This window comes from Ichthyophthirius multifiliis (assembly GCF_000220395.1).
Source record: "Ichthyophthirius multifiliis unplaced genomic scaffold scaff_1120509251050, whole genome shotgun sequence".
NCBI classification, from domain to species: Eukaryota; Ciliophora; class Oligohymenophorea; order Hymenostomatida; genus Ichthyophthirius; species Ichthyophthirius multifiliis.
The window spans coordinates 31,172-41,752 of NW_004086251.1; the positions used below are offsets into that span (position 1 = coordinate 31,172).

General features: G+C 16.5%; 1 protein-coding gene across 1 annotated transcript, besides 25 other annotated features; it reads right to left on the reverse strand. All coding sequences in view use genetic code 6, as the record gives it.

The window, feature by feature from the left end:
• Window positions 1-576: 576 nt before the first annotated feature.
• Window positions 577-618: a microsatellite.
• Window positions 577-619: a microsatellite.
• Window positions 578-617: a microsatellite.
• Window positions 579-616: a microsatellite.
• Window positions 620-1,533: 914 nt separating the features above from the next.
• On the reverse strand, window positions 1,534-6,482 carry IMG5_134820 (hypothetical protein; the record flags this gene model as incomplete). Its single annotated transcript, XM_004031872.1, has 9 exons — window positions 1,534-1,934; window positions 2,319-2,529; window positions 2,606-3,741; window positions 3,866-4,434; window positions 4,478-4,695; window positions 4,762-5,005; window positions 5,090-5,332; window positions 5,437-5,715; window positions 5,827-6,482. 9 exons carry the CDS (start codon window positions 6,480-6,482, stop codon window positions 1,534-1,536), a joined length of 3,957 nt encoding a protein of 1,318 aa, XP_004031920.1.
• Window positions 1,567-1,606: a microsatellite.
• Window positions 2,175-2,223: a microsatellite.
• Window positions 2,175-2,226: a microsatellite.
• Window positions 2,191-2,285: a microsatellite.
• Window positions 2,257-2,317: a microsatellite.
• Window positions 3,365-3,402: a microsatellite.
• Window positions 3,370-3,412: a microsatellite.
• Window positions 4,424-4,460: a microsatellite.
• Window positions 4,424-4,474: a microsatellite.
• Window positions 4,424-4,481: a microsatellite.
• Window positions 4,430-4,482: a microsatellite.
• Window positions 4,440-4,473: a microsatellite.
• Window positions 4,443-4,473: a microsatellite.
• Window positions 5,010-5,066: a microsatellite.
• Window positions 5,010-5,088: a microsatellite.
• Window positions 5,721-5,774: a microsatellite.
• Window positions 5,764-5,822: a microsatellite.
• A 252-nt stretch (window positions 6,483-6,734) lies between the features above and the next one.
• Window positions 6,735-6,791: a microsatellite.
• A 1,790-nt stretch (window positions 6,792-8,581) lies between these two features.
• Window positions 8,582-8,622: a microsatellite.
• Window positions 8,623-9,660: 1,038 nt separating this feature from the next.
• Window positions 9,661-9,712: a microsatellite.
• A 344-nt stretch (window positions 9,713-10,056) lies between these two features.
• Window positions 10,057-10,115: a microsatellite.
• Window positions 10,116-10,581: the final 466 nt, after the last annotated feature.

Sequence of the window (10,581 nt, forward strand, 5' to 3'; positions counted from 1 at the left end):
TTGCATGCATTTTTTTTTACTAATTTTAATTCTTTTTTATTCTTTTTGAAGTTTATGAAAAGCCTAAAGAAGAACAATTGTGATCATGTAAATTTTTTATATTATTTAAAGATAATTAAGCTTATAAAATTTTATTTATATATTCTTCTTATGATTCCTTTTTTTAATAAGAAATATAATTTGATTTATTAAATTCTAAAGCTAATAATGCTTTTTATGAACATAAGTATTATTTATTTAGATTTTGTTTCATTTTTAATTTTTTAGCTGGGTCAGATAGATCTTCTGTTTATGTAATATTGATTACATAGATTCCATCTTTTATTATTTATTCGATTTCTTCTTATCTTTTTTTGATTAGATCTTCTGTTTATTTTTTTTATTATTATTTAATTTCTTATTACTATAATAAAATTTATTATTATATTTACTGATTATTTTTATCTTTTTATGAAGTATTTTCGGTTATTTTTTATTGACTTGTTTATATATTTATATCTTAGTGTATTTTTGGATGAGCTGAATTATTATTATTCTTAGTTTAAAACAAATATTAATATTATTTTTATTTTACCTAAAAAAAAAAAAAAAAAAAATCAAAAAAAAAAAAAAAAAAAATTTTTTACTTTTATATCACATATATATTATGGAAAAGCTTATAATTTATTAATTGGTGTATTTAATTATTATTATACATTAACATAATCATCTACAATTTCAAAAAGCTTTTATTAACCTAATTTAATATATTTGACTTATTTTTAATTAAGTTAATTATTTTATTATTATAAGTTTTTTAATTTTTAAATAAGTTGTTGCTTATTGCATTTTGTAAAATTGTATTTTTCATTCGAAGTAGAATAGAAATCAGTTAATTTTTTTATTTTAATTTTAAAGTTTTCTTTTTCTTTATATTCTTATGCATTAAGCGCGTTTTCCACTTCATTTTATAATTTCTAATCTCCTATTTTTTCAAAAAAAATACAATAAAAAAATTGTCATTATAAAATATTTAATAACCTATAACTTCTTATAAAGTAGTTTAATATTTATTTCCAAGTGAATATTTCAAATTTTCTTATTGAGTCCATCCTACTGGTTCTTATATTTTATTACAAATAATAGATGGTTTTAAAACTCTTAATGAAGAAGGGCCAAATTTTTATCTTGTTACATCCATTCTACAAATAGGCTTTTAAGTAAAATTAATAGCTTACTTTTTATCACAACCTTCGTTTCGAAGTTTTAAATATATAATGGCTTAATCATAATTGAAATCTTTAAAAGTACTGAATTAATTTTTGAATCTTTAGCAATAATTTTTTATTATTGAGAAATCTTTGACTTAATTCATATTTTTTGTTTAAATTTTTTTCGTTTTTTTAAACAGTTAATTAATTTTTTTTTTACTTTAATTATTTTAAAAAATAAATATATTTATTTTTAAAGTCTTTATAAATTAAAAACGAAAAAAATATTATATAAAACACGATAACTTTAAATTATTTATTTTAACTTAATAAAAAATAAAATTCATAAATTTTAATTTTTTTAATATAAATTATCATCTTCTTGATCATCATCTAAATCTTCTTCATCTTAATCTTCCTAAATATTACTTAAATTATTTTATTCTTCATTATCGAATACTCCTTCAGCCTTATTATAATAGATAGCAAGTATAATTCTTACAGGATTAATCCCATTTTAATAACAGAAAATTTTCCCACTAACACCAAAAATCATATTCTTTTTTTTTAGTAGTATAAATTATGAAGCTTTTTCTTCTATTAATGACCTAATTTAACTTTTTTCTAAGTATAGAAATTTCATAGGAAGGCACTAAAAATGATAATTTAAAGGCATTAACCTTTTCATGTCTTTTTCAAAATCTTCCATATTTTATTCAAAAGATTTTTCTTCAAATTTTTTATCTGTTTTTTTTATTAAAAATGAAATAAATAAAGATAAGTACAAATATTAATATTAATTAAAGATTTTTTTATAATAAAATTACTATATATATTTAATTAAGAAATGAATATATTTTCGAGCTTAAATAAAAATTTTTAATAAGATTTCTATATAATGAAAATTATAATAAAGTTAAAAATAATAATAATCATATATATTAAATAGATGAAATATTATGAATAATTATAAAATTAAAAAAAATATAAATAAAAATAAATATATATATATAAATATAAATTTATATATATATATTATTTTATTTTTAATATATGCATACATATATATATATATTTATTTTTATATTTATATATTTTTTATATACATTTATTTATTAATATTTTTACCTCTCTCTTTATATTCTAATATTCTGGAAAGTTTTCTTAAAAGTGTATTTGTTTTATCATATTAGTTTTTCCATTTAACAGTTAATCCTTGATTGTTTCTTATTTTTGCTATTCCATATTTTATTTCTTTGATAATTTTTTCGTATTTTTCTTAACTTTCTGTTTATTTCATTCTAGGAAAAGGATTTGCTGATATAAAAAAACTTCCTATCTAATTTTATAATTTATATAAAATATGTATATATATATATATATATTTATATAAATATTATAATTATATAAATAACTTTTTAATTAAAATCTTTAATAAAAGGATTCCACTAAGTTTTATCATGTAAATGATAATAAATTTGAGATGGATTTTAATTATTGATATTTCCATAAACATTCTTTTAATTAAAAATAATCTATATAGCTTTATAAGGTAATTTTTCTTCTTCTTAAATTTATTCTTTAGTAACTGGATCTATAAAAATTTCTGCTTTTTTAAAAATAGCTTTTTAATCTTAATTCATTTATTCATTTTGTTCTATTCTATGTTAATTTAAAAAAGACTATGGATTTCTATTATCTAATTACTTCTATTTAAGAGTTTTTCTATCTATAATTTAATCTTATTATATTTAGGTTATTTATACTACAGATTTATTTAATTCTTTAGTATTTAATTAATTATTATTAGTTTCACTTTATATGTTTTTATTAACAGATAAAAGTTTAGCATTTTCTCCATTATTTGCATTTAAGACATTTTAATTAGATTATAATGTATATCGAGTTAAAGGTTTTAATAAATTTCGAGGTTTTCCATTATTATTAATCACATCGCTCGAGAAAATAATTTCGGTTCTTACAATATCATCTAGATTAGCATTTTTGACTAATTCTAAGTTTTTTTAAATTTAAGTTTTTTAATTTTTATCATAATCTTGCTTATTTTCTTCTTCTAAAATAGATTTTAGTTTGTTTTATTATTCAATTTCTATATTTATTTCTTTTTATATTTCTTATTCTTTTTCTTTTAATTTTTATTCGATTATTTGTTATTTTTTTATTTCTTCTTCTTTTTTTTATTTCTTTTCTTCATTATTATTATTATTTTATTTAAAAAAAAACATCTTAGACTATCCTTTTATTTTCAGATCAGGATATAAATGTTTTTTTAAAGATTATACCTAATCAGGTTTTACTCTTCCATTTAATATAAATTTTTGATTTTCTTTAGCATCATAAAATGTTACTGAATCACATCTTTAATTAAATACCATTACCCATGCAGTTATACTTAAATTTTAATTAGTTCCTATACATACAAATACTCTATCATCCAAAGGAACTTATTCAGATTCATAATCTAATAAGTCCTTTATTAAAAATAAATAAATACTTTTAATAATAATAAAAAAAATAGTACATTTATAAACTCATCATCATCATATTCTTTTTCACAAGCAATAAATAAACCTTAAAAAAAAAATTAATAATATTAAAATATAATGAATGTATTCATATATAAATATTTATTTTTTAATTAAATATTAATAAACCTGCCATAAGTAAAGCATGATCAATAATAGACCCTCTTTTTAAACTTAAAAAGAAATCTGAAGAAAACCAAACATCATTACTATATATATCAGTATAGGGTATACATCTTACATAATGTGCCAAATCTTAAAGAGTTTCTAAATAATAGTCTTAAATTTCAAGATCTTTTTACATATCAGGGTCTTTACTTTTCGAAAGCTAAAATCTTTCAATAAATTTTGAAATAAAATGAATTCTTCCATAATGATCTTTTACGAAAACATTTTTAAAAATTGTCCATTCATTTTTTTATAAATTCCAATTTTGGAAAGCTTTTTTTATATCACTATCCCATTATTTATAAAGAACATTTTTTGTATAATCATTATGTGGAATTTTCATTAAATCTTTCAATTCATAAGGGTATTAGTCATAATTTTGTGCTTACAAATCTCTCAAATCAATTTTTTCGGGTAATTAAGGTAAAAAAAATACAGAAAACGTAATATTTATACGACTTGCGTCAAATCTACTAGAAGTAAAATTCTTCGTAAAATTTGCAGATTTTATTTTATAGGTTTTAATTTATCTTTATTATTTTATTTTATTTTTATTTTATTTATATTTTTTACTTTTTTAAAAAATCCATAACTGATTTGTCTTATACTTCTATTTAAGTTTATGTAGATCCTATTTCAGATAAATTAAAAGAAACTTAACCTAAATTATCTCCATAAGTAATAGAGTCTCCTTCTACCCATAATTAAAATTTTATTTCGCTTCTTTTTTATAATTCATCTCTTAATGCTTCTAATTTATATTCATATTCTTTATCTTTACTTTTATTACTCTTTTTTTATATGTATATAAAATATTAAATATAATTTATAAATATTTGTATTATAAAAATAAAAACTTATGAAAATAGAGATTTATTATTCAAAAGAGGAATTTTAAAAATCATTTCTTCACCAAAATCAGGATTGAAGTTATTACATAAAGTTCTAGTTCTTTTAATTTCATTAGAACATTAAACTTAAACATAACTATTAATAACACCTCTATCATCAGGTGCCATTATATTATTAACTCTATTAACAATAATACACAAATGTAATTATTCAGAAGAATATCGAACTAATTCACCTTATTAAATATACCTAGTATATATATATATATATTTATATATATATTTATATATATATTTATATATATATATATTTATTATTTCTTTATATATTTACCTTGGAATTTCATTTAAGTTAATTCTTCCATCTACAGTTGCATATATATCTTCTTAATCATAAATTTTTTCATCTTCTTCATTATTATTTTATTCTTAATTTTAATCTTTTTGACTTTTTTTTAAACTATTGATTTTATTTTTATCAACTTTTAACTTTATTACTGCATTTATATTATTATATTAATCTATACCTCTTAAAGTTATCAAAGAACACATTTAACTTTAGCTAGAATCAATAACACTATTTATATCAAATAATTTTTATTAATTAATAGATACCTTAGGTTTTTATATATATTTATTTTTTAATTATAAATAAATAAAAATAAAATAAATACAAGTAACATTAAATCAGTTAAATCATCTAATGTTCCTCTAAAATGTGCAAAATCTTCACTATTCCCCCAAGTAGGATTTTTCGTTTTATTTGGAGTCGGTTTTGTTTTCAAACTAGATTTTTTATCGTCCATTAATGTAAGTTTTAAATAAGAACTAATTGGTTAATTTTGTTTGTCTATTGTATTAGTTCCTTAAAGATCTTCAAAATCGATTCTAAAATCCCATATTTCTTAAAAATAAGCTGACAAAATAATTCTTACAAATTATCTTTTATCTTTAAAAGATCTATGATATAATATATAATATAATATATAAATATAAATATAAATATAAATATAATTATATATTTATATATTTATATCTAGTTTATTATTCATATATATAATATTTATTTACCTTCTTACTACAAAACTTCTTATAATATGCCCTTTAGCTATATCTTCTAGAAGTGTTCTACATTTTCCTAAAAAACAATTAAGTGACCATCTATTATATTCCCAAACTTCGATTTCTAAATAAGTTGTTTTTAGCATATTATAACTAGCATGAATTTCTGTTTCTTTACATTTATCTAAATATCGTGTTTCATCTCTTTATAAATTTTTTACTACTTCTGTATAAAATTCTTTATATGAATTTTTCTCTATTACTATATCTGGATCTTTTTACCTATTATTACTTTTTACGCCTATTTTAAATATAATAAATATATTCATGGGCTCTTTTATTAAACTTTAAACTTTTATATCTATAAATTTAACATCCCAACGTCTTAATAGGGCATTTTGGTCGATGCTTTTTACGATTTACTCTTCAAATTAAAGTGTTGTTTTTAATTTTTTTTTCTTTTTTTTTTGGCTTTTTGATATTGCTTAGGTCTCTTTTTGTTTTTGCTCTTACTGTTTTCTTTATTGTTCTTATTTTAGCTCTTCTTCGTCTTCTTCATTTTATTATTTTGTATCTTTGTATTTATCTTTATCATCTTCTATATATTTTATATGCTCCTTTTCTTTTTTGTGTAAACTTTAAAATTGAGATTTTATAGATCTCATATTTTTATATATATTTTTTTTTTTTATTTAAAAAAAATATATATATAAATATAATAATTTTTTTTTTTTTTTTTAAAAAAAAAAAGTATTTTTAAAATTTATTTTTATTTTTCAATTTTTACAAAACAAAAAAAAAACGATAATTCAATATAATACATGTTTGTGTAAATTTGGTAACTTTTATTATTAAATTTAATTACTAAATATAATTTATTTTTATTTTTCTTAATAATTATATTTAACATATTATTATTAAATATTTTAATTATTATTTAATAAAGTTAAACTATTTTTTTATTTTTCAATAAAAGAGTACTTGTACTATTTTTACTATATTTATTACCACTTTAGTTATTTTTTGTTTAATTTTTAAATAAAAAATTTTTATTTGAATTGATTTTTTCGTATTTGAAAAATATTGTTTTTATTAATCTTTTAAATTTTAATTAAAATATTAATCCAAAAATTATTAAAAAGCCTATTTTTTTAATTAATTTTCATAATGTGCCTATATGTATTTCATTTTTTTCTCATTCTAATTTCTTTCTTGAGGTTGATTAATTGAAATATATTCTTATAAAGAATTATTTGCTTAGTTATATATATTATTTTTTCCATAATATTCTAAACTTTATTTTTTTCTTTTTTATTTCAATTTAATTTTTCTTTTACTTTTCCTCTTCTTAACTTATTGGTTAACCATAAAAAAAGTATGAGTTTTATTATTATTATATAAATTAAGGTTTAAAACATTCACTTCTTCTTTAAATTTATGTTTATTACGATTAAGTTTATCTTATTTAAATTTAATCTTTTTTTTCTTTAATATCTCCCAAAAATTATAATTTTTTTTAATATTTGATTTAATTTTAATTTGTTTATTTACTAATAACCTTATTATATGTATTCGATCCTTTATCTTATGAAAGAAGATTATTTTATTAATTTTATTAAAATATTTCATATTAATTTTATTCTTAAAGATATGTATTATTATAATTGTCTTCTAAATTTAATAAGACTTATTTAGCTTACTATTCTTATTCATCTTTAGATAACATTTTTTTTGTTATGTTTTATAAAAATTATAATTTTTTTATTTTATTTAATAAAATAATAAAATATTTATTTTATCATTTATAGTTATATATATAAATATTAATTAAACTTAATAGTTTTATAATTAAAAAATATAATTTATTAGTCATTATATTAGTTTTTATTCCTCTATAAAAGCTTATATAAATTATAGCCAAATTTAACCAAAAGCTAAGATTTTTACTTTTTTTAAATTTTCTAAATATAAAAATATTAATCAAAATAAAAAATAGACTATCTAATAAAGGAAAATTTTTTTCATCATTATCAATTAAATCTTAATAATAAAAAAAAAAGAAATATATAAGTAAAAGTATAAAATATTTACCTTTAATATAACATAAAATATAATTGGTTTTATTAATTTTATCAACATTAAAATAATTTTTATATATAATAATTTTCTCAGTCAAAATAAAATTCCATCTAATTTATTCTTACAAGTTCTTATAATGATTAGTTTCTTTATCATATTATTTTTCAAACTCATAGAATTCTTATGTAGTTTTGTTATAAATGGCTTATATTTCATTATTATGATTAGTTGTATATTACATTTATTCTAAGAGCCTTTTTTTAAATTCTAAAGCGCACAAACATCCAATTATATAATGTCCAGTTTCATGATTTAAAAGTCTTTTAGACTTTTTTTTCACCCAAGAATTATTTTTTATTTTTACCTATATATTTACATTTTGAATTATATAAATCATTTATTTGCTTTCTTAATCAAATTTTCTACTTGTATTATAATCGTATTTTATAAACCAATATATATATGCATCATGGTTCATTTATTAAGGACTTCCTTAAAAATTATCCCAAGATACTTTATCTATATATATTTCTGCTATAGATAAAGGAAGTATTGCATCAAAAGGATATTTAAATTATTTTATTTGGTCTTTTAAATTTTACTCATTTAAATTTTATACTCTTTATTCATGCTTAAAAATTTTTTTTGAAAGTTAAAGAATGTTTAAATCCATAAAAAGAAATACTATAAATATATTACTAAAAATAAATATATTTAAGAATATAATTTAAATTTATAAATTACAATTATAAATTGATAAAAATATTTATTTAGACAAAAATAATTAAATAATAAATATATTTATAAAAAAAAAAAAATCTATAAAAAATTTTATACATATAAAATATTTATTATAAAACTTAAAACAAAAAAATCAATAAAAATATTTATCTTTATAACCTAAAATCTATTCATTTAAATCATTTAAAGTATTTTCTCTATTATTCGAATTACTGCTTTAATTACCATTATCAAATTTTTAAATAGAGCTATCTTCGTTTTAATGAAAGCTTATTTAATATATTTTTTAAAAAGATCTTCATTTAGATTAAAGTTTGGGTTTTTATTCTAACTTTATTATAATTATATAATAAACTATTCAATAATACTTTAATCAGAAATTTAACTATAAGAAATGTTATTTTTTTATTAAATATAAGATTATTCGCGTATTATTATGTTATTATTAATTTTTTTCTACTTAAGTATTATTATTCTATTGTTCATTATTTTAATTTAAAAAATTAATTTCTTGATGAGAAATGATTTGACTCTCGTAAAAATCTTTAATATTAAAAGATTTTAAATCTCTTTTTTAAAAAATTTCTTCTTATTATAAATATTCATTATCTTCAATTATAATAGTATTTGCTAATTAATAAATACTCGATTCTTTTTTAACTTTTTTTCTCTCAAAAGTTTATTCCTCAACAAGTTCATATTTTAATATTTTACTAGATTTTATTTATTTAATTTGACCTAAATTGGTTAAATCAATACATTCCTTTTTGTTCGATATTTTTGTTCCATTTTATTTGTCTAAAGAACCTTTAATTATTTCCAATTATTTATCAAACAACTATGTTAAATAATTTAAATTAGAATTATCTACTTAAAAATTGTTTAATTCAGAAACAAAATCTTTAGATTTTCTTATATAATTTGTAGCCGTAGTTTCTTAAGTACTTTATAAATTAGACTATTCATTTTGTTTATTTTAATCCATTTATAGAAGTTTCTTTTATTATTTGTTTAATAATTAATTTTAAATTTATAGTAATTTAAATTATTATTCTATTTAAATATTATGTAATTTTTATAGTTCTTTTTCTTTAGAATTTAGATTTTCTTGTTTTTTCTATAAATCTCTCATTTGTATTTCACAGTCTTTCTTTTTTTAGTCAAATTCTTATATTATATTCTTGTATTCTTCGATTTCCTTTCGTAAACTTTAGACATCTCTTATTTGTTTTTGTAATACTTTTTATTATTCGAGTGATTCTTGTTATTTTTTTTTATATTCTTCACCAATTTACTTTAGTAATTAATATTACGTAAGCTTTTATTATTTCATAATTATATATATATTATTTTTTTAATGTATTTTTAATATAAATTTTTAATTTGTTTTTAGTTAAATAACTTTAGTATGAACTTTATAAAAATTTTATATGATATATATTTATAAAAAAAATTATATATAAATAATATATTAAAAAGCTAATTAAAAGAAAGCTATATAATTTTATATAAATTTAATGTATTATTTATTTTTAAAAAAATAATAACTATATTAATTAAATTTAATAAATAAATATTTAAAAACAATATAATAAATATTTATTTTATATAAAAATACAAAATTAAGTAAATTATACGCGTATACATATATATTTTAATATATAATTATTAATTATATATAAAAGTATTTCTTAGAAAAAAATATAAAAAAATAAATTATTATTTTTTTTATTTATTTTTTCAATTTTTTTATTTATTAATTATATATTCTAATTTATTATTATTATTTTCTTTTTCTTACAATTCTTCTTTTAAATATTTTATTTATTAGTCTTTTTTAAGTATTGTTTATTTAATTTTATTCTTCCAAAATTTTTAAATTAATTTAGTATATTTTTCCTCTTCTTCTTATGCTTTTATTCTATATTTTTTATTTTTTCCCTT